Genomic DNA, 27,791 nt, shown 5'->3' on the forward strand with positions numbered 1-27,791 from the left:
GATGGGAAACAGCTCTGGTGAGGTTGCGTATTGGCCGTACTCGCTTGACCCATGGTCACTTGATGGAGCGCCGCCCTGCTCCTTATTGTCCTAATTGCATTGTCCCTCTTACGGTCATGCATGTCCTTCTTGAATGTCCTGACTTCCAGGACGAGCGTGTCTTGCTTTCCGACCGCCCCTCGCGGTCACCTTTCCCTCGATAGAATTCTTGGTGACTCGGATAATTTTGATATCGTTTGCCTTATGCGTTTTTGTTCTCGTATTGGCATCCTTGGTGTTATTTAGCGCCCTCTGATTATTCCGCACATTTGATGGTGCTACATAGCCTTCCCGGTTTGGTGCTTTCTTTTGATAATTACTTACTTAAGAAAAACAACCCTCTGGGATATTGGAGTACCAAAATCTGTAGAAAAATTAAAACTTCTGAAGGGGAGGCAGGTCAAAAATCCTCCCAAGACCCCTAGTAGTAGTCTATGCCATGAATCATATTTAGTGAATGTAACCTTTGCAGGTCTTTCCTTATGTGTAATATATCCTTATATCCTTATTTTATATGGCAATATTACATTAAAGAATTCAAATCATCATTTAACTAAGTTGTTTTATTAGGTTTGCTGTCAAGTAAACTTGTACGCAGGAAAAATATATCAAAGTGGGGGGAGGGGTAGTTATATAAATACTATGTATGGTAAAATTTTAATGTTCAAATACTGTACATCATTTACAGTAAGTTATTGATAAGCAATACTGGTACTTAAAATGTTTTTGTTAAAATTGTTATTCACAAATAAGGCATTTCAAACAATTAATTTTGTCTATTTCACTTTAAATACATCTAACCAATTAAGCATATAAAAAATTGTCTTCAGTGCATCCAGAATTTATTTTAAAGAGGGTATTACAGAGCATTAACTAAACACCTACCTCAAGATTCTTGTAACTAATATACTTTTGGGAGCAAGAGCCTCATCTCTAATGCCGCATATAATTCGGTATACCAAGGCATTCCAGCCCAGTATGCCACAGTGAAGTCTAGATAATTATAGTGCAATGTGTTAACACCGAGCATATCCCTACATAAAGTACAAATTTGTAACAAGTACTGTATTAACATCCATAAAAAGGCTGACAATTAACAATGGAAAGAATGCAAAATTATACTATATACAATATAGTTAATTCGACAAATTAATACCTGGATAAATTTACAGTAATCTTAATGTTTTACGAACAATATATTGTTGAAACATAAATGTCAAATGTGCAAAGTAATGAACCAGCTTCTTCTGCTTTCAAACAAAAACGTACTATCAAGAAAAGCTTTCCTGAGCTAAAAGGGTTATTTAAAAAAAAACGTGGTTTATCTTTGACCCAATGATGATGTAACAATATATTAAATTTTGTAACTAGCTTGCATGGTCCCTACAACACCCTCACTCTTGCTAATGCCTTTCTCTGACCTTTACCCCAACTTGCTTAGCTAAATGAATTTTGGGGTTCAATCCCTGAGCCCATTACCCTTTCCACCACTGCCTGCAGGATGGATGTGTGGTGCATAATAAATTATAACAATTATAACAATTTTGAAAGCTCCATGAAGTTCTGTCGCTCATCATGTGTATTCGAATTGGGCTTGGCAGAATCCCTAATTGTTTAACGTGTTACAGTGAATAAAAGTAGGAAGTTTGTACAAGTGTGGTGATAGCATAAGCAATCCCATGTGAAAAAGTGCAGACATGAGTAACAGACTGTTGTACCATTGTAAATGAGTGGAATCCAAAGTCCAAAGGCAAGTCGCATAAATGCTTAGCTTAACCTCATGTGTCATGTGAAGAGATAAGAAGATATTTTAAATATATTAGAAATTAGGACACTTTAACTGTTGCTCAATTGTGAAGTGCTAACTATCTACGTGACTATTGCTACACGTGTGTAACAGCTGTCAGTAATTGGGCCATTGACTTCCAAAGGCCTTATATCCAGGGTGTATTGTAATAAATTCAAAGTAGGCAGCACCAACTGACAGTGGTATCTGTATGATGAACCCAATGCCTGGAACTCAATGGACATCATCCGATCATCATTGTCTCAGTTAACGGTGTGAATGGAGTGCGAGTGGGGAGCTAGCCAATTACTGGTGTTATACAGTATTATCACTTATTCTAGTTACTGTACCTCAACCCGTTCTCACAAATTCGTAAAGTCAATATTGACTTATTAACTACGTGCATAGGTGATATACTAAACATAATAGATACCCTTAAAAAGATTCATAGAAAACACCGACCTTACCTAACCTTGTTAGTATCTTAAGATAAGCATCTTATTGCTTCGTAATTACAATTATTACTTAACCTATACCTATTATAGGTTAGGTAATAATTGTAATTACGAAGCAATAAGATGCTTATCTTAAGATACTAACAAGGTTAGGTAAGGTCGGTGTTTTCTATGAATCTTTTTAAGGGTATCTATTATGTTAAGTATGTCACCTATGCACATATTTAATAAGTCAATATTGACTTTTTAAATTTGCGAGAACGGGTTGCTGTACCTAGTGACTGATTCCAAGGAATTGAGCGGATGCCTAAGTGAGACTTCATTAGTGTCTGCTATGGACAGGAGTCTGTTGGCCGAGATAACATGCTAGCCTTGGCCCGCTGACATCCCGTGTGGTGACAATGCAGCAAGTGATTGCGTATTCATGGGATCACGCATTTAGTCATTTGTGACCACGGTGTTGTCATTATTATCCGTGATTTTAATTACTTCATATTAAAAGGAGCCTGAATGTGATTTCATTTGTACTAAGTACTGTAGTTAATTTACTGCTGCAGGGTAGACTTATTTTAGACAGGGTAGTATTTATTACATACTATGTGGTCAGTGAGCCAGTTGTATAACAGTAATTACATTGTGACATGTTATTGTTCTAACTCTTACAGGAATTGTGATTATTGATATATTATTGTGTACTGTACAGTACTTTGATCTTTTACAATTCTGTGTACATACTGTGCATCACTCGCATCTGCACCTGGCACTAATTGTAAGTGCCAAGAGAGTAATCACTTGTGTATTCAGTTACTCATTCTATTGCTTATTACAAGTGGCAGAGACAAAGTTCTTATTATGAACTAGAGCCCCATTGGACTGCGTCCTGCTGTTCCTTTTTTTTTTTCTTTTAGCTTTTGTAGCAATGATACTCTTAATATAAAGGAAAAGTGTGTTAAATAACTTAAATACACTATTCTTTAATTTTGCTTTAAATAAAAATCCTTTTCCTATACTACTCTTCCCACATGACATCCTTACTCAGTGATTCTTGATACCTTCTTAGGGGTAGAGCTGCTTCACAGTTTTACAACAATCAAATAAATTGATGTATGACCCATTAGTGTTCTAAACCCTCTAGTGAGTTGTTTGGGCAAGATAACTACTTGTGGTGTGGTGGGTGGAGAGGGGGGGGGTGTGGTGGGTGGAGAAGGGATGTGTTGGAGAGAGGGGGGGTGTGGTGGGTGGAGAAGGGATGTGTTGGGGAGAGGGGGGTGTGGTGGGTGAAGAAGGGATGTGTTGGGGAGAGGGGGGTGTGGTGAGTGGAGAAGGAATGTAGTGGGGTTGTGGTTGGGAATATCACGGTGAAAGAGACTATTAGTGTACTTTGTATTATCTCAGCCACTGGTATATTGTTATCACTGAGACCAGAAGACATGGCAGGATGTGCAGAATACCCCTGTTGAAAAGCAGAGGTGCAACAGGTACTCTGAGAGAGAAATCTATCAACATCAGAGGCCCGAGACTGTTCAACACGCTTCCACTACACATAAGGGGCATAACTGGCCGACCCCTCACAGTGTTCAAGAGAGAACTGGATAAGCACCTCCAAAGGATATCTGATCAACCAGGCTGTGACTCATACGTCAGGCTGCGAGCAGCCGCGTCTAACAGCCTGGTTGATCAGCCCAGCAACAAGGAGGCCTGGTCGACGACCAGGCCGCGGGGACGCTAAGCCCCGGAAGCACCTCAAGGTAAGGTTATCTTGTTCTTTGCTCTTTAGGTATTTCAACATGGGCTAATGCAAGTGCAAGGTGCAATTGCAGGTTTTCTGTGAGAGTTCAGTCATTACAAGATGTCATAAAATCCTTAGCTTAACTTTAATTACATTCTTAAGGAGAGTAATAAACAATTCATGTTGATGTGTAAATTTTGTTTTAGATGTGGCAGACTTGTTATTGTAACAATTGTAACATCAGAACTTTTATCCAAGTAAAATATAATTTTTTGTAATTTAAAAGTGCAAAAATTTAAAAATTTTAAAAATTTTGCATAACTCAATAAGCCTAACCAATTTTGCAAATCACCAGAAACATCATTTACAAACAAAAAAATGTTAATTAGGTGCTTAAGAAAAATTGTATTTAACAGTTAATTGGCATTGGAACAATATAACATACCATACAACAAATGTTCTAGGTGAAGTGAATAAAGTATAAAATTGCTGTGGCAATAATTTTTTAATTTATTTCACTACAAATTTCATATTAACCAGCAAAAAAATGCACTGTATTTTTAATTACTTGGCCTAGTTATTTTTCACAGCTCCAATACAATTCAAGTAAGTAAATCTCAAAAGAAAGCACAAAGCTGGGAAATCTATGTAACACCATCCAATACAAATGAGAAAAACATTTTTTAATGGAAAATCAAGATATTGTATATAAATTAAAAAGGATGGCCCCTCCTTGGTGGGGGAGGGGCCATCTTCGTCAGCCGAGCAGCTGGTTAGGAAGGCTCGTGCTGCACACCAAATCATGCATAGAACATTGATAAATAGTTTGTTGTCAATTAATCAAGTGTGATTTTACATTGTCATGATTTTCAATGGTAATTAATTCCCCCCCCCTCATTAACCAATTCTCATTTACAAGTGTCAATTATTCCATTATAATTGATTCTTCATTGACTATTAATTGCCATTAAGTTACACATGTACTATTATGTTGGCACATTTAACTTCTATTTGTTATTGTACAATTTGCTAATTTACTTAAATTTTAAGTTATAAATTTATTTCTCATTCTAAGCAAGTTTTGCTTGACCCAAACATATTGTACTATCCAAGCTGCTCAATAAATAACCTTTCAGCATGAGAGCTGACAGTATACATACATACCACTGTATATAAAATTCACGTCAGCATTTCATACCACACTGTTGGAATTGATGTGTTCAGTCTAAAGACTGACCACAAAGTCACCTTCCTCACGAGGAAATTTTTCGACATTCAGAATATCTTTGCCCAGGTAGAACTTAAGGTTCTCTCTGATTTTACGCTCTTTCTTTCCTGATGACTCATAGGTATCTTTAGATTTAAGGGTTACACTAGGGTTATCTGGATTGGGATTTATAGCAATTTGAATTACATCAAATTTATCAACATTATCAACAAATTTATTAAATTTATCACACACATATTTTTCAGTGTGGTCCCCCGCTACCTTCTCACACCCCTCTCCCTCATCTTCCTCATACTCGTCCCCTTCATACTTGTCCCCTTTATACTCGTCCCCTTCATACTCGTCCCCTTCATACTCGTCCTCTCCATACTCGTCCCCTCCATACTCGTCCCCTCCATACTCGTCCCCTCCATACTCGTCCCCTTCATACTCGTCCTCTCCATACTCGTCCCCTCCATACTCGTCCCCTTCATACTCCTCTCCCTCATACTCCTCCTTTGTGTCATTGACATCCACATACACATCCAGTTTCTGCTTCTTATCACTGGCAACTTGAGGCTTCGTATATGTACCTTGGGCGATGACCAGGAGAAAGGTGGGTTGTTTCCTATTCTTTTGTTGTTGTGACACGAAGACTGCCAGAGGAATAAACACCACTGGGATGGCTATGACCACATGTGCTATGGTGCACACCAAGTTGGTCCAGTGCTGGGGAAAATTGAAAATTAAAGTAGACAATTAAAAGGCAAAAATTGAACCAAATCAAGCATGTATATATAAAGTATTTCCTAAAAAGGCTGTATAATCAATGAGTCGATCAATTTAGTGTTAAAATAAAGTACAAAATATGCACGTTTTGTCAAACTAGTTATTTTTTTTTTTATTTTATTTCTGCTTATGATTCAGAAAACATATAAAGTACTGTAATTCAAATTTGCTAGGGTAGTATGTAATGTAATATTTGTGAAGCCTCAAAATTAATTTAACAAAATGCATTACAAGGAAAATACCATACAAATAAACCTACAAAGAGGCAACCTCGCAAAAACAAATCACTTCATGAAGGGGATACAGCAGCCAAGCCAACACCATTTATATTGTTTCAGCCTTGCCAAGAGTAATTTTGGTCTAAATCTGCAACCATATTCTTTATAGTGTGGTGAATAAATAAACATAATAATATACTGTGATACTAATAATAATAATTGTATTTACAAGAAGGTACAATGGGTTTGTGATTACATAAGATTGGTATTCAACCTGTCCTCTTAAAAAGAACGTCGCTTTTGGCCGTTTGCCCGTATGGCCGAATTTGGACGTAATTTGAAAATAAAAAAAAATATGAAAATAAATTTGGGATTTTTTTTTCAACAACAGTAAGTTAAGGGTCCTCTGATAGGTTAGGTGGGCAGGAAATTCTCATAAAGTTTCAAAACGTTATGAAAAACGTTAATTTAAAGTGTCCTCTTATAACCTCTGCGCGTACGCCGGACGACTCAAACAGAAAACGGAACAGAACGTCACTTTTGTGAGTCGATTTCATTTCAAATTACGTCCAAATTTGGCCATAGTGCGCATACGAGCGAAAAGTGACGTTATTTTTAAGAGGACGGGTTGTGGTATTATTACATTACATGGTACACTAACATGCATAGCATTTGGGCAAACAGTCTTGAAACAAATGATGCCATTTTTCTGACTAATGTAACTACTTACATATATAACACTTAGGACAAACTGGAGACAAACATATTAACTAAGTGTTATAGATGTAAGTACAGTAGTTACATTAGTCAGAAAAATGGCATCATTTGTTTTCAAGACTGTTTGCCCAAATGCTATGCATGTTATTGTACCATGTAATGTAATAATACCAATCTTATGTAATCTCACAAACCCATTGTACCTTCTTGTAAATAAAATTATTATTAGTATTACAGTATAATATTTATTTATTCACCACACTATAGAGAATACTGTATGGTTGCAGATTTAGACCAAAATTACTCGTGTCAAGGCTGAAACAATATAAATGGTGTTGGCTTGGCTGCTATATCCTCTTCATGAAGTTGGTGGATATGAAATGTGCCACCCAAAAGTCCATAGAGTTCAGTATTCGTTTAACCGTTGAACTGCACAAATTGTATATATATATATACAATTTGAGTAAATGTCGCTGAACTGCACACATCGTATACTGTATACACAATTGAGGGTGCCGTGAACGATTTAAATGTCCCTCGGCTACACAGGCTTCACATTAGCTTCCTCAGAGCTCTAGTAAACAGATGCCATTTAAAAAAAAATCATGGGTAACATTCCCAGGTGTGAAGGCCCTCAGTACTGAGTGAGCAACTAAGGCTGTTGCACACAGCATGAGCTAACAGCACTGCTGTTCAGCTTGTGACCACAGCATCCCAAAAAATATCAAAATATATACCTGTATGTAACTGCTATTATTTAGCGATTAAAATGACCAGGATTCTGATAATAGTAAGATTGGTGATAATTAACGATGTGCATAGTAGGGTGGGAGAAGTAAGCTTGGTGAGAGAGGGAGGCATCGTCTGCTTACTCTGTGGCAACCTGTTATTGTATGCACTCACCATATCAGCTTAGTGGTTCGCTATGGTAAACACGAATGTACATACTGTACTTATATGTAACGTGTGTGTATATAGTGTATATAGTGTAATAACAGCAAAAGGAGTATGTTAGGAGGATCCATTTTGGAGAGGGAGGTGGCATCATCTGCTGACTGGTGTCTGACATGTCATGCTGTGTAGCTGTGTAGGGTGGCCACTATGATGTTTGAACACCATACCAGCTTAGTTGTACAGTTATAGTGAACAAAACATGTAGCTACATATATAATGTGTGTGTATATAGTGTAATAACAGCACAAAGAGTATGGAGGGAGGTGAAATGTTGGTGAGGGAGGGAGGGAGCGTCAGCAGACTGTGTGGCGACCTTTGTTATTGTCTGAACTCACCATCCAAAATTAGTGGTTCGTTATGGTGAACTAAACATGCAGATACTCATATATATAAAGTACGTATGTAGTATAATAATGGCAAAACTATTTGTTTATTGTTTTATGAACATAATAATTGAATCAATCAGAGACAGTGAAATAATAAGGTAATAATATCTTTGTGGTAACTCCCGCCTGACAGCGCGGGTGGAGCTGACCGCCTCTACGGTTATTGTCATTGCCTCAATTTTGCCAGACTTCCTTGCCCTATTGTGTCCAATATATATATCACCCACAATTTTTTTTTATTTCCCGTGGTCAGGAAACACAAATGAACACTTATGAGATGAAAAATTGTTTGAATTTTTATATTTTTTGTGCATGGCGGTGTTGAAGGCTATTTATAGATGAGCAGCAAGGGGGATAAAATCAAGTGCATGCAGATATTGACTTGCAAACTTAAGTATAGACAACAGATTTGCATTCAAATCTTACTTAAATCTTTGAATATGTTAGATATTAAGTCACTGCACATCCTCTCAAGTGTACTCTTATATATTTAAAACCCTGAACTGTAATGCCAATCCTGACCTTAAATGCTTCCTAAAAGGTTGTAACAAAACCCATCGGCATCACACCAGAAACAAATACCTAGTTGATATTCCAAGAGTGCAACTTAACTAAACTAGAAATGCTCTACAAATCAAGGGACCCAGAATGTGGAATGACCTTCCCAATCATGTCAAAAGGCTGTACCTCTCTCAACCAGTATAAGAGAAAAACTAAGTACAGTATTGTACAACCTAATAAACTCCGTAACCTACCTTACCCCCTAAATGTCAATCCACGTCTTTCTATTTTTTAAACAATACTGTTTGTTGACAAACTTGTAAAACTGCTGATTTCCACCATGTTTCCCCCCCCCCCCTTCCTCTTTTTTTTCCTCTTTTCAACTCAAAATTATACTTTGATCTCAATTAGTATTAAGTTTTAGTGTAAGTGTTCTTTTTTTCCCACACCTTGCCCAAAATGCTGTGCATATTACCTGTAGTGGCTTTAGGCATTGTATGTACTAACTCTCTCTATAAATCCAACATTACGTTTGTACCTCATCTTGTATGTATATACTTTTACCTGAATAAACATTTTAATTTGAATTCAAGATACAAAGTTTTGGTTAGTGAGGGAAGGGGACAGGAAGGGTTGTGTGTGTGTAATTACCTATTACAGTTACATTACCTATATAATTACTGTACACTGTAATTATTAATGTAATTAATAAGTATAGTTTCAGGATGAGAGCTACACTAGTTGTGTCCCATCTTCCCAGCACACTGTCATATAACACTTTAAAAATACAGGTACAGAACTGACTTTTGGCCTCCACCATTTTCTTACTTGTTCCTACTGTCCTACTGTTTGCACAAGTGAACTTTCTTGTATTTCTTTGGCAGCTTTGTTTAGTTGGCTTAAATTTATTACCTTTTATTCTTGCAAGTTCCAGGTCTCAGGATTCTTCATACATTTTCTCAATTCCTGTTACTATTTTGTACGTAGTGATTATATCACCTCTTTCTTGTATCTTTTTGTTTCGGCGTGTTTAATGCCTCTAACCTCTCCTCATAGCTCTTTTCTCTCAGTTCCAGGAGACATTTAGTTGCATTGCTTTGCACCTTTTTCAGTTTGTTAATGTGCTTCTTAAGATATGGAGAAAGTAAAACTGCTGCATATTTCAGCTTTGGTATTTCTTTAGTATTTCACCATACATGTATTTAAAAGCAATTCTGAAATTGGAAAGTAAGTAATTATCAAAAGAAGGCCCCAAACCGGGAAGGCTATGTAGCACCATCAAATGCACAAAATATTCAGGAGCGCTACATATCACTAAGGATGCCAATACGAGAACAAACGCATAAGGCGAACGATATAAAAAGTATCCGATTCACCAAGAATTCTATCGAGGAACAAGTGACCATGAGGGACGGTCAGAAAATAAGACACATGCTCATATTGGAAGTCAGGACATTCAACAAGGATATACACGACTGTAAGGACAATGCAATTTGGACAATAAGGAGCAGGGCAGCACTCCATTAAGTGACTGAGTTAAGCAAGTATGGCCAATGCGCAACCTTGCTAGAGCAGTTTCCCATCGCTGGTTACGGTTGCACGAGGAAGGCCACAGTGACACGCTACGCTTAAGAGTACGCATCTTGTTACCAACTACAGAAGACCAACAACCCTGCCGATGGGCAAGGATGGAGGAATGAATAACCGGGTAAAAGTCGGAATATGGAATACCTTTACGAGAGATGGGACAAGAGTGGACAGCTTCCTTGGCGGCAGCATCCGCACGCTCATTTAAAGACACACCAATATGGCTGGGAACTCTGCAAAACTCCACGGATTTAAATTTACTAGAGATAAGAAACAGCCAATGTTCAATCTCAACGACCACCGGATGGACAGGATTAAAGGACCCTAGAGCCATGAGGGCAATACAAGTCAACGACAGCCACGAAGGAGGATTGACAACGAGAAAGCAAGAGATGGAGAGCATAGAGAAAAGCATAAAGTTCCGCTGTGAAGATGCTAGTCTCCGAAGGGAGGCGACACATAAGTGCGGTCAGGAAAAACAACAGAGTAGCCTACAGCGTTCACAGAATTAAGACCCATCGGTGAAGATGGAAACAGAACGGGAGTGCAAGAAAAAGTGCTCAAGGAAAAGGCGTTTCAGAACCGTAGGAGGGGTAAAAGCTTTAGTGATGCAGATCAAGGATGTACAAAACTTTGAAAGGGGGACTCCACGGGAGCAAGGAAGGAACAATACGAGGAGAAACATTAGAAATACGAATTGAAAGAGAATCCTGTAAGTGAGATAGCCGGACAGAAAGAAGGAGGTGGCGAAGAGGAACAGGAACTACAGGCGGGGTAAAAGACAAAGCACGACAGAGGCGAGAGGAAGGGTGTTATAAGGACCGCGCAAAATAGCGAAGACAGTAGCGGTCACGGCGGTCCTGGAGAGATAGGAAGCCATTGTCAACATACAAGCTGAGGGTGGGAGTCAAACAAAAGGCACCAGAGCTGAGGCGCAACCCAGTATGGTGCAAAGCATCAAGACGGGGAAGAGTGGAAGGAGAAGCAGACGAGTAAACAGGGCATCCATAATAGAGTTTAGACAGGACGAGAAAGGATGTAAAGAGAGGAGTGAGCGCCTGTCTGCTCCCAAAGAAGTATGGGACAAAACCTTAAGGAGAGTAAGAGCCTTAGAGCATTCAGCTCAGAGGTAAGAGATATGCGGTGACCAAGACAAACGAGTGTCAAAGATTAACCTCAAAAGCTTAGCGGAATCCCCGTACAAAAGGGGATGACCATAAAGTGACAAAGAGGGACGAAGAACGACATGCTTCCGAGTAAAAGTCATAGTACAAGTCTTAGACGTAGAGAACTTGAAGCCATGATCGGTGGCCCAAGACGACACAGCATCAATCGCAAGTTGAAGCCGCTGTTGAAGGAGAGGCCAATCATCACCCTGACAGCAAAGGGTAAGATCGTCAACATAGAGAGCGGAGAAGACACCTGAAGGAAGGGAGGAAAGAAGACCATTGAGAGTACTGCTCAGAACACTACCTTGGGGGCACACCCTCATATTGTCTAAAAGGGGCAGAGAGAGAGTGGTATCAAGCCTCACTCGAAAGGAAACTTTGGAGAATGAGAGGGAGATTACCACGCTGAAATTGGAAAGCGTAGCATAGGCTCCTCACACTATGTTCATTATGTGGTTCTCAGGTCATAGTTTTCAATCTAGAACCACCCTAGAACCAAGGGAGCCGGTTGGCCAAGCGGACAGCACACTGGACTTGTGATCCTGTGGTCCCGGGTTCAATCCCGGGCGCCGGCGAGAAACAATGGGCAGAGTTTCTTTCAACCTATGCCCCTGTTACCTAGCAGTAAAATAGGTACCTGGGTGTTAGTCAGCTGTCACGGGCTGCTTCCTGGGGGTGGAGGCCTGGTCGAGGACTGGGCCGCGGGGAAGCCCCGAAATCATCTCAAGATAACCTTAGTTCATTTATTTACAAGAATTTTGTTAAGCCTTTTCACATAATTTGTAGGTTGTATGTGGTCTATTTTCTATTCCACATTCCATAACATGGCATTTGTTCACATTAAATTCCATTTGCCAAGTGGTGATCCATACACTTATTTTGTCCAGGTCTTATACCGTACTTGCTACAACCCTCTTACCAGGAGGGATATACTTTGACTTCATATACAGCAATTCACAGTCTCCGTGGTGTAGTGGTAAGACACTTGCCTGGCGTTCCGCGAGCGCTTTGTCATAGTTTTGTATCCTGGCCGGGGAGGATTTACTGGGTGCAAATCCTTAACTGTAGCCTCTGTTTAACTCAACAGCAAAATGGGTACTTGGTTGTAAAACCGATTCTTCGCAGCGGAGATCGTATTCCAGGGACCTGCAGCAGGGCAGCAGCTAGTGGCTGTACAAGAATGTACAGCTAGTGGCTGTACATGTTCATGTACAGCTAGTGGCTGTACAAGACTGTATATGTACAGCTAGTGGCTGTACAAGAATGTAACAACTCTTGTATATATCTCAACAACAAAAAAATTACATCAATGCAATGTGGCAGCCACCTTTAAACTTTGCACTCATAACCCATGGCAATAAAATATATTTTGCTCATTGTCTTGCCATTAACTTGTTTTTCAGATATGTATGCTAATGATAGGTTTTTGTTTATAGAATTTAAACATGCTTACCAGTATACACATTTGGTAAATGACGACAGTTATGTTATTTACTACTGCCAATTTAAAACAATTAATCCAATTTGTGGGACCTTTGATATTTCAACATAAATATAATGCATGCCTTAAAAATACTGTACAATGTCAGTTTAGTGCAAACTGAAATACTGTATGTACATGTTATAAAACCTGGAATTCTACATGTTAATTGTACATACCAAAACAGTTTATGAACTAGCATTATAAGGGTAAAAAAAAACTGGCTTACCTGTCCATACTGGCAGTAGAGGATGAGTGCGAGAAGAGGTTTCACAGGCCACGCCCAACACGTACCCAGTATCAGCACGAAGTCGCAAGCCAACATATCCACACTATTGCAGTCTGTATGGAAGGGGAGGGTGCTTTACATATGGTACATTGGTAATTTGTGCATGCATGCAAGAATATGCATATATTCATCGGCTTTTATCTATTTGTGGTTTACAAGGGTGTGCTCGGAATAATACCCAAAACTACTAAAAGAAATAAAGTTCATAGTGGTACTGTACTTCCCACATTGACAGAAGGCTGCAAAAATGTTGCCAGTTTTTAAGAAATTAGATAGGTCTCTTGTGTCAAACTATTGCCAATTGATTTAATCTATCATGGCTAAGCCATTTGTATACTTTGTGAATTGTTTAACAATTTGTTTTCCCAATGTTTACTAATGGCCAATATTGTTAATCTTTCCAGCAGTTTATAGTATAAAAGGTTCACACAGTATATATTGGGCTTTAGCAAAGTCTGTCACTGCCTTGTGAAAGACACAGCAAGTTAAATGCACATGGTTCTATAGTAGCTGGAGGTCATTGTAAGTTGTATTAGGGAATGATTTTTTAAAAGAAAACAGGGTTATAACAAATCGAGTAGAGTCCAAAGATGAAACTGTATCCCAGGAATCTGTCCTGGGACTTCTCATTTACCAAATATGAACAGTTTAGAAATTATTGAAGAGCAACATTTGCTGATACAAAAATAGTGGGAAATACTGTATACAGTACTGTATTCAGAAGACACTAAATTACTACAAGACTACCTAGATAGGTAGGCATTTAAAATAAACTAAAAACTAGCAGACAGTTTAAAGCTAAAAAAATTTGAGTTTTGGACCTAGGAAATGATAAGTTAGTAGATATCAAATGGACAATGTTGAAATTGCAAAAATCTAAATGGAAGAGATCTGGGAATAGTTATTTGTAGTTTTGCATAAAATAACAGGATACAGTGTATTTATAGAAGCAGTCAATAAAATCTAATTTTATTCTTCAGTTTTGTCTTTTTGTTGTTGTAGAGTCCATTGTAATTCAGCTTTGGTCACAGACAAGACAAATATACTTTTTTATACTGTATATACTAGAGTCCTTACATTCTTATAAAGCCACTAGCACGCATAACATTTCAGGCAGGTCCTTAATCCTAATTTTCCAAGGAATACGACCCCCTAAATCCTTTAACAACCAGGTACCCATTCATTGATGGGTGAACAGAGGCTACAGTTAAGGACTGACATCTGGTCAATCCTCCTCGGCCAGAATACGAAACCAGGATATGAATGATGATTGATTTTCTCATTGACATTATGTGATTTCTTTGTGCATCTGAAGCTGTTAAAAGTATAAAGTAGTTCAGTTGATGAACCATTTTATGTACACCAGAGTGCATGGGGAAGTCATGTGTAAAACTTGGACTGGCTTCAGTAAAAGCCTCCAGATTCCCTCAGGATTCAGTGGAATCCCAGGTTGTACCTGGGATTATTTACCTTTTACAATGTTGTGCTACACAGGTAAGGTATGCAGCTGGGAGTACAGTACCTTGATTGCTGTTTTGAGTCACCTCATGCTCCAATTGTTTTTCTCAAAAGGCGTATAGTATTAACAATTAATATTTAACTCAAAATTAGCCTTCCTAATTGGTACAGTGATGTCCACTTTTCTTTTATAGTCACTGGTTCCCCAGCTCCTTGTGCTCCTATCCCTCCAACCACTTGGGCAGGACGGAATAGAGTTGGTTTTGCTTCATGGAGGTTGGCTTTCAGTCCCCGACCGTCCAAGTGGTTGGGCACCATTCCTTTCCCCCGTCCCATCCCAAATCCTTATCCTGACCCCTACCAAGTGCTATACAGTAGACGTAATGGCATAGTGCATTTCCCTGATAATTCCCTCCCTCCAAGCACTACAACCTTTCACTTTGCCATTGCCAAAGAACATTTCTGTGACCAAAGAATAATGATTTAATGCTTTATATTTATCAACCTCTAAATAGAAAAGACAAATTTACTCTCAAATTAAAAATGTTAATGTAAGGAAGCTGACTTACTGATACCCTTCTCGTAGAAGTCTTTGCTGTCAGTCTTTGATGGCTTGAGTGTAGAGCTCCCCTTCTCGTAGTCTTTGCTGTCAGTCACACAGCTGTCAATCTTTGATGGCTTGAGTGTATAGCTCCCCTTCTCGTAGAAGTCTTTGCTGTCAGTCTTTGATGGCTTGAGTGTAGAGCTTAGAGCCACCACAACAATGGCTATAGTGAATACTGCTGCCCACTCCAGAAAGAGGCTCAACACATATGCCTCTGTTATGTGGACGTCGCAGATAATATTGCCTAATTAAGAGAAGCAAGCATTTAGTTTTATACAAATTATAATTTTATAAGCTAACATTAAATTTTAGGAGAGCATTATAACAGATTTTTCACTATTCGAATGTTTGCTAAAAAATTAAATTTGAATCCTTACGTATAGTTAAACCTGCACTGGTCATTTCCGGCTTGTGTGGTGCTAAATGAGGCACCGAGTTTCCAATGAACCTGATAAGTCCAGTAGTGAAAGCAGGTATCACCACTAGTAGAAAAGTTGCCATGGCAATGTAAATTGGGTGACTAGGACGTAATGCACTCTGTAAGAGATGGTAATATATTATAACAGAACTGTATTTGACACAAATGGATAACCAAGTGATTTATGAAATAATTTGTTGGCTAGACATGCTATAGACAGTGACATTCTTTCCTGGTAAAAATGATAAAGATCTTTATAAAAAGTATAAAGAATTACAACAAATATGAAAATGCCTTGTTTATACTAATTTTAGTAAATTAAAATGGCAAAATGCTTACCTTGCGTGCAAGTAATAACCTGAAAATGGCAGTAAGAGCAAGGCTATAAGCAAATGAAGACGTCTCTAGGTCCTGCACATCTGTATCCCAGCTGCCCGGTGAATTTTCTTCAGTGGTCAATTGTGACATGCTTTCTTTGAAGGGCTGAGAGGAATAATTGCCTACAGCATCTGTGAGGTTTGTGTCATCTGAGCTGGTCAAAAGATTAAAACTTCCTTCTCTCTCTTCTATTGCTCTGGCAAATCTAAGGTGTATTTGAATCTTCTCTGTAACTACCTCACCCTTATCCATATCAATATATTGAACTGCAAACTCTGGTACATTTTCCCCTATTACTAGTGCACTGCGCTGCATGTCATTAATTACAGCTGCATCATGATGCAAGTCCACAAAATCATGTCTGAAAGCTGAGAGAGTGAAGGGACCCCAAATGATGACTAAATAAATCATATTTAGGCATATTACTGTGTTGAGGAAGATTCGTTCATATGCTCGCAGTCCTGGAAAAAAAACAGTAAATTGATTAGTGATTTTTATTACAGTATTTATTTTTTGCATGCTATTTAACATTTCAAAAACAAGAAATACTGTATACTAATAAAAAGGACGAGACAACATTCACTTAGTAATTTTAATCTAACATTGTATCCCATTGTTTGGAAAACTTGGGTAATATGGCAGTACACATTCAAGGCCATATTACCCTCAAATTTTGATGTCTTCAACTCCTTTTACCTCCTTTTACATTGCAATGAACTAGTAAACCAAACTCACTTCCTCAAAGGTAACACCTCTTACCTTTCGTGTACTTGGGTCGAGTTGTAGTTTGCCAGAGCCCTGCCACATTGAACAGCAAAAGCGAGAGGATCAACACCAATCTCACTGAAGACGTCACAAGGGGAACCATCCACTTGCCCATCTTTAAACACCTGTAAGGCAAAGAATACTCATTTAGGTCATTATAGCAGCAGCAGCAATTAACAATAACAATTAAGAAATCATTTGTTAAACTAAAATTTATATTTATGGAATGATCAAAACAAGAACTGAAGTGTATATATTGCATTACTGTATCACAAATTTGAAATGTTTGGAGGATTACACACATGTAGGTTACACAGTAATCATTTACTTATTCAGTAACTTTGTAAAACGTTTGCTACTGTACCATTTTTTTAATAATTTAATTTACCCCAAAATTAGCCTAAACTAATTCTGCTTTCTGAAAGTACCTTACTACAGTAATTTATATTACAAAGTTTTTTGTGAAGATAATTATATATAGGAAAAACAAAAAAGTTCTTGATTTGTCATCTCCATTACCATAATTTCTTAATAATGCCAAGTGCCTAGCAGGAAAGTCAGTGTCATGGATGAAATAACATTAATGCTATACTAAATGTTTCCACTGTAACATCCCTTTAACTAATTGCCAAAATTAGGCTGGAATATTGCTACTTATGGAAGAAGACTCCAGGCAGGTAAACTTTCAACCCTTGGCACTTCAACCGTAAACTCGCCTCTGCGGCACTTCAACCGTAAACTCGCCTCTGCGGCACTTCAACCGTAAACTCGCCTCTGCGGCACTTCAACCGTAAACTCGCCTCTGCGGCACTTCAACCGTAAACTCGCCTCTGCGGCACTTCAACCGTAAACTCGCCTCTGCGGCACTTCAACCGTAAACTCGCCTCTGCGGCACTTCAACCGTAAACTCGCCTCTGCGGCACTTCAACCGTAAACTCGCCTCTGCGGCACTTCAACCGTAAACTCGCCTCTGCGGCACTTCAACCGTAAACTCGCCTCTGCGGCACTTCAACCGTAAACTCGCCTCTGCGGCACTTCAACCGTAAACTCGCCTCTGCGGCACTTCAACCGTAAACTCGCCTCTGCGGCACTTCAACCGTAAACTCGCCTCTGCGGCACTTCAACCGTAAACTCGCCTCTGCGGCACTTCAACCGTAAACTCGCCTCTGCGGCACTTCAACCGTAAACTCGCCTCTGCGGCACTTCAACCGTAAACTCGCCTCTGCGGCACTTCAGCCGTAAACTCGGCTCTGCGGCACTTCAGCCGTAAACTCGGCTCTGCGGCACTTCAACCGTAAACTCGCCTCTGCGGCACTTCAGCCGTAAACTCGGCTCTGCGGCACTTCAGCCGTAAACTCGGCTCTGCGGCACTTCAGCCGTAAACTCGGCTCTGCGGCACTTCAGCCGTAAACTCGGCTCTGCGGCACTTCAACCGTAAACTCGGCTCTGCGGCACTTCAGCCGTAAACTCGGCTCTGCGGCACTTCAGCCGTAAACTCGGCTCTGCGGCACTTCAACCGTAAACTCGGCTCTGCGGCACTTCAATCTATATCTATACAAGAAGGGGTTTCTGCTGCACACACAGGTCTCTTCTCCATCTCACTTTCCTAGTCCACTCCACTTTCCACCCTCTCCAACCCCCCTTCTCTCAGAAGGTATATTACTAAGCACTGAAAATGCTAAACTATGTGAACACAAACAATACTTCAGACTCTACTCCTTGAAAATCCCAGGGCCAGTCTCTGTAAATGCTAATATTTCTTATAGCAGTTAACTTGGATCGACCCTGACTAGCCTGTTAAGCTTCCCTACCTCACATGCTCCATGTGTGAAAATTGAGTGAGACTAGCCATAAGCCTATGGCCTCCAACCTTGAACAGACAGCCAAACACACATTTTATTTTATAGACTGTATAGATAAGTGAATGCTGTTGTCCAAGAATGTATGCCAGATGCTTGGGGCTAATCATCATAGAACTTTGCATGGAGTTTCTCAAAAGATTTTCAACTGTTCAGATCAGATTCAGATTCAGATGTTTATTCAGGTAAGGTATATACATACAAGTGATGTTACATTAATGGATTGATATATAGATAGAGCTAGTACATACAATGCCTAAAGCCACTATTACGCAATGCGTTTCGGGCAAGAAAAACATTAATATCTAGAACTTAATACTAATTGAGCATAAAGAATAAAAGATGTTGAGAACAAATACAAATAAAGATAAAAAAAAAAAGGGGGAACATGACTGAAAAAGCAGCACAAATACAATAGGTTGACAAACAGTGTTGATTAAAAAAAAAAGAAAAAAAAAAGAAAATAACAGACATGGGTTGACAATAGAGGAGTGAGGTAGATTACAGGGAATTTATTAGGTAGTGTTTAGTTTTTATCTTAAACTGGTTGAGAGAGGTACAGTCTTTAACATGGTTGGGAAGGTCATTCCACATTCTGGGCCCCTTGATTTGCAGAGCATTTCTAGTTTGATTAAGACGTACTCTAGGAATATCAAAACTGTATTTATTTCTGGTGTGGTGCTCATGGGTTCTGTTACAACCTTCTATGAAGCTTTTAAGATCAGGATTGGCATTATAGTTTAGCGTTTTATATATGTATAATACACATGAGAGAATGTGCAGTGACTTAATATCTAACATATTAAGAGATTTGAGTAGGGGTACCGAGTGATGTCTGGGGCCAGAGTTGGATATTGTTCTAATAGCGGCTTTGTGTTGGGTAATTAGAGGACGTAAGTGATTTTGGGTAGTAGAACCCCAAGCACAAATACCATAGTTGAGATAAGGATAGATAAGGGAGTAATAGAGAGTCACCAGAGCAGGGCGCGGTACATAATATCTGATCTTAGAAAGAATACCCACAGTTTTTGAAACTTTTTTTGATATATTTAGAATGTGTCCCTGGAAATTCAGCTTGTGGTCAATGAGAATGCCAAGGAATTTGCCATCTAATTTGTTACAAATTTGGGTATTGTTTATTTTGAGATTTATAAGACTAGAGGATTTATTGCCAAACAGAATATAGAAGGTTTTGTCAATGTTAAGGGTGAGTTTGTTGGCAGTTAGCCAAAGATGGACTTTATTTAGCTCAGTATTTACTGTGGCATTTAGAGCAAGAGGGTCAGGACTGGAGTAAATGAAGGTTGTGTCGTCAGCAAATAGAATTGGTTTGAGGTGTTGGGAGGCATTTGGAAGGTCATTAATGTAGATGAGAAAGAGGAGAGGGCCAAGTATGCTGCCCTGAGGAACACCAATGTTGATGGGTAGGGTGGGAGAAATTTTATTATTCACAGAAACATATTGGAGCCTGTCAGTAAGGTAGGACTCGAGGTATTGTAGGGAGTGTCCTCTGACTCCATAATGATGTAATTTAAGAAGAAGGTTATGGTGGTTGACAGTATCAAAAGCTTTACGCAGGTCCACAAATAACCCAACAGGGAGCTCCTTTTTATCAAGAGCTGTATGAATCGAGTTAAGCATACTAATAAGTGCATCGTTAGTGCTTTTTTTGGGTCTGAAGCCATATTGGCAAGGGCTAAGTATATTGAGTTTGGCTAGATATGAGTAAAGCTGCTTGTATATAAGTTTTTCAAAAATTTTTGACAAGTTTGGCAGAATTGATATAGGTCTGTAGTTGTTAACATCTGTGGGGTCACCACATTTGTGGACAGGCGTTACTCTCGCTTTTTTTAGAATATCTGGAAAGGTTTGGAGTTCAAGTGACTTGTTGAAGAGCAAAGCAATAGCAGGGGCTAAAGCAACCCGTTCTCGCAAATTCGTAAAGTCAATATTGACTTATTAACTACGTGCATAGGTGATATACTAAACATAATAGATACCCTTAAAAAGATTCATAGAAAACACCGACCTTACCTAACCTTGTTAGTATCTTAAGATAAGCATCTTATTGCTTCGTAATTACAATTATTACTTAACCTATACCTATTATAGGTTAGGTAATAATTGTAATTACGAAGCAATAAAATGCTTATCTTAAGATACTAACAAGGTTAGGTAAGGTCGGTGTTTTCTATGAATCTTTTTAAGGGTATCTATTATGTTAAGTATGTCCCCTATGCACATATTTAATAAGTCAATATTGACTTATTAAATTTGCGAGAACGGGTTGGCTAAAGATCTGGAGGCTTTTTTGTAAATTAAAGTTGGTATCTCCTCAAGGGCACCAGACTTGGTTTTAAGGGAAAGGATTATCTCATTGACGTCAGTGGAGTTAATAGGCTTTAGGTACAGAGACTGTGGATAGTTACCTGTAAGATAGTCCTTAATGTCAGTACTGGAAGATGGAATATCATTTGCAAGGGATGAACCAATGGAAGAGAAGAACCTATTGAACTCAATAGCAGAATCAGAGGCTGAAAGCTGACCATCGTTATTAGACAGGAGAGTCGGTTTGTTATTTAAAGATTTCTTTGATCCCAATATTTGTGAAATTGTGCTCCAAGTTTGTTTAATGTTGCTCTTTATTTGAGTAAATTTATCTTCGTAGTAATTAGTTTTGGCTCGTCTAATTATCTTAGTTAGCAATAATGAGTAATTCTTTGAGAATTCTTTGGAGACAATTCCTAACCTATACTTCTTCTCAAGGTCGTGTTTTTTGTTAATGGATTTCAGTATTCCCTTTGTAAGCCAAGGATTGTTAAGCCTTTTGCTTGTGACTTGTTTTGTAAGCCTAGGACAGTGGGTGTTATAAAGGCTAAGAGTTGTTTGTAGAAAAGATTGCACTGCTAGGTTGATGTCCCCTATGTTACCTAACTCGGTTCATGATATCCCAACTTATAGCAGCCATAGTTTTTTTTTAACAATGTTGTTACAACATTATTTCAAAGCAACAGTTGTAAAAAAATAATTGCTGTGGCTAGGTTGTGTTTGCTGGGACTTCATGTTGTGAAGAAGGGTGGGGGAAGGGATGAGGGTAAGAGGGGGGGAGAGTGAAATGGGGGGAGGAGGAAGACTGGTTGAAATGGGGGGGGGAGAGGAGGAACTGGTTGAAATAGGGGGGGGGGAGAGGAGGAAGACTGGTTGAAATGGGGGGGGGGAGAGGAGGAAGACTGATTGAAATGGGGGAGAGGAGGAAGACTGGTTGAAATGGGGGGTAAGGAGGAAGACTGGGTGAAGTGGGGGGTGTAAGGAGGAAGACTGGGTGAAGTGGGGGGGTAAGGAGGAAGACTGTGGGTGAAGTGTGGGGGGGGGGGTAAGGAGGAAGACTGTGGGTGAAGTGGGGGGGGGTAAGGAGGAAGACTGTGGGTGAAGTGGAGGGGGTAAGGAGGAAGACTGGGTGAAGTGGGGGGGGTAAGGAGGAAGACTGGGTGAAGTGGGGGGGTAAGGAGGAAGACTGGGTGAAGTGGGAGGGTAAGGAGGAAGATTGGGTGAAGTGGGGGGGGTGTAAGGAGGAAGACTGGGTGAAGTGGGGGGGTAAGGAGGAAGACTGGGTGAAGTGGGGGGGTAAGGAAAAAGACTGGGTGAAGTGGGGGGGTGTAAGGAGGAAGACTGGGTGAAGTGGGGGGGTAAGGAGGAAGACTGGGTGAAGTGGGGGGTGTAAGGAGGAAGACTGGGTGAAGTGGGGGGGGGGTAAGGAGGAAGACTGGGTGAAGTGAGGGGGGGTAAGGAGGAAGACTGGGTGAAGTGGGGGGGGGGTAAGGAGGAAGACTGGGTGAAGTGGGGGGTAAGGAGGAAGACTGGGTGAAGTGAGGGGGGTAAGGAGGAAGACTGGGTGAAGTGGGGGGGGTAAGGAGGAAGACTGGGTGAAGTGGGGGGTAAGGAGGAAGACTGGGTGAAGTGGGGGGGCTGTAAGGAGGAAGACTGGGTGAAGTGGGGGGTGTAAGGAGGAAGACTGGGTGAAGTGGGGGGGGGGGCTGTAAGGAGGAAGACTGGGTGAAGTGGGGGAAGGCGGAAGACTGGGTGAAGTGGGGGGGTAAGGAGGAAGACTGGGTGAAGTGGGGGTGTAAGGAGGAAGACTGGGTGAAGTGGGGGGGGGGGTAAGGAGGAAGACTGGGTGAAGTGGGGGAAGGCGGAAGACTGGGTGAAGTGGGGGGGTAAGGAGGAAGACTGGGTGAAGTGGGGGTGTAAGGAGGAAGACTGGGTGAAGTGGGGGGGGGTAAGGAGGAAGACTGGGTGAAGTGGGAGGGTAAGGAGGAAGACTGGGTGAAGTGGGGGGGTAAGGAGGAAGACTGGGTGAAGTGGGGGTGTAAGGAGGAAGACTGGGTGAAGTGGGGGGGTAAGGAGGAAGACTGGGTGAAGTGGGGGTGTAAGGAGGAAGACTGGGTGAAGTGGGGGGGGGGTGTAAGGAGGAAGACTGGGTGAAGTGAGGGGGGGTGTAAGGAGGAAGACTGGGTGAAGTGGGGGGTGTAAGGAGGAAGACTGGGTGAAGTGGGGGGTAAGGGAGGGACTTATCAGGGGAAAGTGCCAAGCCATTAGGACTATATAGCAAGGGGTCAGGGGCAAGGATTTGTGATGGGAAGGACAGGGAGGGCAGGAAGCGCTGTTATTGCTCATCAGCCCGATGGCAGCACAATTCAAAGGAATGTAAGAATTAGTAACTGGGCATCCACAATGCAAGCTGAGTTGGTAGCAATACTGGTAGCACTCGAAATTATTGACAACACTGAAGTAGATAGCGTAATTATTTCTGACTCCCTTTCCTCACTACGAGCAATAAACAGTTTGCAATCAAGTAATAACGTGCTTGTCTTGGAAGCTAGACGTAGATATATAAGAATACTTAGCAAGAGGGTAAATATAAAAATGTTGTGGATACCTTCTCACATTGGCCTGCAGGAACATGACAAAGTTGACGCCCTTGCTAAGGCTGCAGTAAATAAAGACAGTATTGAACGGAATCTTGAGTTATCAAATACGTTCCTTAAAAGTGTCATTAGACGAGAACTCTTGGATGGATTTGAAGAAAGTAGAACAGTGCAAACTGGAACTAGCAGGTCCATTGTTTATCACAATGAAATGTGTGAAGTAAAACATGTGTATGGGGCAAGTAACAAAGTCAGTAGACTAACAGATGTTGTCACAGCTCGTACAAGACTTGGTTACAAGTATCTCTGGCAGTTCGGCTTGTATAGGGATCTAGATGAAATAAAGTGTAAAGTGTGTGGACAAAGACAGGGAAACACACTCGAACACTATATCTTGGTTTGTAGTAAAATTGAGCTATTTAGAGATAAATCTAAGCTCACTCTGTATGATATAGACCTCTGTCTTATTACCAAAGATAAAATACCTGAAATCCTTTCACTCTATCCATATTTCGCTTCCAGTAGATAAACGCCATATGAGATTAAGAAACAAGTACTAATAATAAACAGCAGCTCCCCAATGACTCTAATATCTCCATTGCTCAAACAATTATGTATTAGCGATAAGACCTACCATTCATGTAGAATGGCTTACTGTAAATATATAGCTCTTGAAATATAACTTTCTCTGTAACTAGCTGACATGTAACTATAAGGTGTGAAGGATAGATGAAAATGTTTATGTAATAATCTAAGATGAGGTCTGATAAAGACCTTTTGTGTTTTTAACCCTCTAATGCTTTTTGCGCTACCGCTCACAGGGTGAGTATTGGGTGCACAATGAACTAGTCGCCTTCGCCGGCAACAACAATCAAGGAATGGTGGCCAACCCTTTGGTCCGTCGGGAATTCTGTTTTGAAAAGGGGAGGGGTTAAGGAGGAGGACTAGGTGAAATGGAGGGAAGAGGAAGAGAAGGTATGGTGGGTGGGGGGAAAGGGATGGATAGGGGGCAAGAGAGAGAGAGACCAAGCTACCACTTGGTACCCCCTTCAAGTATTATGTTCATGAATGCCGTTATTCAATTTCACTCAAATTGCATGCGATTCCTGCAGGAGCGTTATGATTATTTTATACAAGGATGTTATAAGATATCCACAGCTTACCAACTGGTTATTCCCTGAATGACCAGCTCTTTGAGATGATTTAATGAAATCATCTTGAGATGATTTAATGATTCATACTGAGCAAATCATACCGATTTGATGGCCATATTGAGATGTCTAACATTAACATTTTATTTAGGCAGAAGCAAATATATGTGTACATACATACATACATACATACATACATACATACATACATACATACATACATTAGGATATATAGAGATTGTTAGATTCAGACAAAGGTAGGCAAGTACGTCGCCTAAAGCCACTAATAAGAGTTTTCGTTAGAAAAACCTCTAACCAAAAAAAAAAATTAAAAAAATCTACATTTGTCAGTTTAGGAGTTCAGTGTTATATGTTACACAGGAATTAGTGAGCAGGCAGTTATTTTGATGTGGCAGACGTCTGCTTTATAGTATTTTTATATATTATATAATATATATATATAATATATATATATATATATATATATATATATATATATATATATATATATATATATATATATATATATATATATATATATATATATAAGCACTATAAAGCAGACGTCTGTCACATCAAAATAACTGCCTGCTTACTAATTCCTGTGTAACATATACAGTAACACTGAACTCCTAAACTGACAAATATAGATTTTTTTGTATTTTTTTTTTTTGTTAATTGTCAAGGGAAAACGCCAAGCCATTACGACTTTATAGCACTGGGAAGGGGTCAAAATAAGGATCTGGAGGGAAGGAATGGTGCTCAACCACTTGGACGGTCGGGGATTGAACGCCGACCTGCATGAAGCGAGACCGTCGCTCTACCGTCCAGTCAAAGTTTTCTTTTTGGGGGGGGGGGGTGGAAAATATTAAGTTGAATGTTTTTGTATCTTTATATGAAAAATCGTGGTGGACGGGCTTGGTTAGTTTTACCCTTAAAGCAAACTTGCTGGAGGAGCCGGAGGCTGCATGTGGGGTACGCAAGCACAGCCCCACCAGGCGCCACTGATACCTCTCACTCCTGCAACCGCAAACACAACCCCCGCCCGTACAAGAACAGCAGCAGACCCAGGCCAACCGCACAGCAGCAAACCCAGGCCAACCGCACAGCAGCAAACCCAGGCCAGCCGCACAGCAGCAAACCCAGGCCAGCCGCACAGCAGCAAACCCCGGCCAACATAGTGACACGGGAGTGGGCCGCCCCACGTCACCACGATGACTGGAGGGTGGATGGTCCTGCACAGGAGAGCGTGGACGTGCATGTAACAATATGTTCACATTTTTCCTATATAAGCTTTTGCAAAAACAAATTCTACAATCGTTGGAATAGTCGCTATAAAAATGTTTTATTATATATAATATATATACATATAATATATAAATAAATAAATAAATATATATATATATAATATATATATATATTATTTATATTATATATATATATATATATATATATATATATATATATATATATATATATATATATATATATATATATGTATATATATATATATATATATATATATATTATGATAAAACTAAGTCATTCAACTGACCTAAAGACAGCAAGAAGAATAATTTGGTTAATGGGGGAAGATGAGTAATTAAATTGACTCCTAGAAAGATACACTGATCAAAATGATAACAAACAACTTTAATCCACTCATTCTCACTAGCCACATGCAGAGAACGTAACTAAGTTGCTATTGTTATGTGTACAGGTATTCGGTGCCTCCTCTAACACGCCTATTCTCCCTTTGCCTAACCATTAACGTGCAAACCAAAACAAACAACTTATTTAGGCTGAAGCACAGGCGTAGTCAACGTGATGTTAGAGGTCGACTTGACCTGACACGCACATTCTTCAAACGTGTATGTCGGCGTGGTTTACTATTCAGTTTTTCAGGTAAACTCAAATATTCACAATATATTTGACTACGATTTAATACTAAGTGAAAATAAGTACAATTCCTAACTGCTATGAATAGTACATAATTGCACTTAATTGTCTTCTTACATTTACCACCCCATTTTTGGAGGACGGGCTGCGGCGTTGTACACCCAGCCACGCTGCTGCCGTGGGGTTGCCAACTCACTACTGGCTGCTGACACGTGGCTGGCCTGGGTTTGTTGCTGTGCTTGTGTGGCTGGCCTGGGTTTGTTGCTGTTTGTGTGGCTGGCCTGGGTTTGTTGCTGTGCTTGTGTGACTGGCGTGGGTTTGTTGCTGTTGTGTGGCTGGCGTGGGTTTGTTGCTGTGCTTGTGTGACTGGCGTGGGTTTGTTGCTGTGTTTGTATGGCTGGTGTGGGTTTGCTGCTGTGCTTGTGTGGCTGGCGTGGGTTTCTTGCTGTGTTTGTATGGCTGGCGTGGGTTTGATGCTGTTGTGTGGCTGGCGTGGGTTTAATGCTGTTGTGTGGCTGGCGTGAGTTTACTGCTGTTGTGTGGCTGGCGTGGGTTTGATGCTGTTGTGTGGCTGGCGTGGGTTTGATGCTGTTGTGTGGCTGGCGTGGGTTTAATGCTGTTGTGTGGCTGGCGTGGGTTTGATGCTGTTGTGTGGCTGGCGTGGGTTTAATGCTGTTGTGTGGCTGGCGTGGGTTTACTGCTGTTGTGTGGCTGGCGTGGGTTTAATGCTGTTGTGTGGCTGGCGTGGGTTTGATGCTGTTGTGTGGCTGGCGTGGGTTTGATGCTGTTGTGTGGCTGGCGTGGGTTTACTGCTGTTGTGTGGCTGGCGTGGGTTTGATGCTGTTGTGTGGCTGGCGTGGGTTTAATGCTGTTATTTAAGAATAGATTTACCAATTTATTCAAGAAAATAATATATTTCAGTATTCCCATCACCGTCATTTTACGTCTTTAAGATGAATTAGCAGATCTTCTTGGGGTTATCTTGAGATGATTTCGGGGTTTAGTGTCCCCGTGGCCCGGTCCTCAAC

The 27,791-nt window shown here is 40.2% G+C and overlaps 1 protein-coding gene across 3 annotated transcripts in view; it reads right to left on the minus strand.

The window, feature by feature from the left end:
• Nucleotides 1–684: 684 nt before the first annotated feature.
• Nucleotides 685–27,791, minus strand: part of LOC123762242 (uncharacterized) — a 36,208-nt gene continuing 9,101 nt past the window's right edge. Inside the window, exons 1-8 of one of the 3 annotated variants that reach the window (XM_045748635.2) lie at nt 25,797–25,959; nt 16,924–17,054; nt 16,126–16,625; nt 15,746–15,905; nt 15,334–15,612; nt 13,247–13,359; nt 2,555–5,945; nt 685–2,175 (exon numbers count right to left, since the gene is read on the minus strand). In XM_045748635.2, coding sequence (XP_045604591.2) covers nt 5,235–5,945; nt 13,247–13,359; nt 15,334–15,612; nt 15,746–15,905; nt 16,126–16,625; nt 16,924–17,044 — 1,884 coding nt within the window. In that variant the 5' untranslated portion in view covers nt 17,045–17,054; nt 25,797–25,959 and the 3' untranslated portion in view covers nt 685–2,175; nt 2,555–5,234. Of the gene's footprint in view, nt 2,176–2,554; nt 5,946–13,246; nt 13,360–15,333; nt 15,613–15,745; nt 15,906–16,125; nt 16,626–16,923; nt 17,055–25,796; nt 25,960–27,791 lie in introns of those variants that run through there. The other 2 variants (XM_045748636.2, XM_045748634.2) reach the window with 2 other exon arrangements.

Source organism: Procambarus clarkii, chromosome 2 (assembly GCF_040958095.1).
Source record: "Procambarus clarkii isolate CNS0578487 chromosome 2, FALCON_Pclarkii_2.0, whole genome shotgun sequence".
Classification (NCBI taxonomy): Eukaryota; Metazoa; Arthropoda; class Malacostraca; order Decapoda; family Cambaridae; genus Procambarus; species Procambarus clarkii.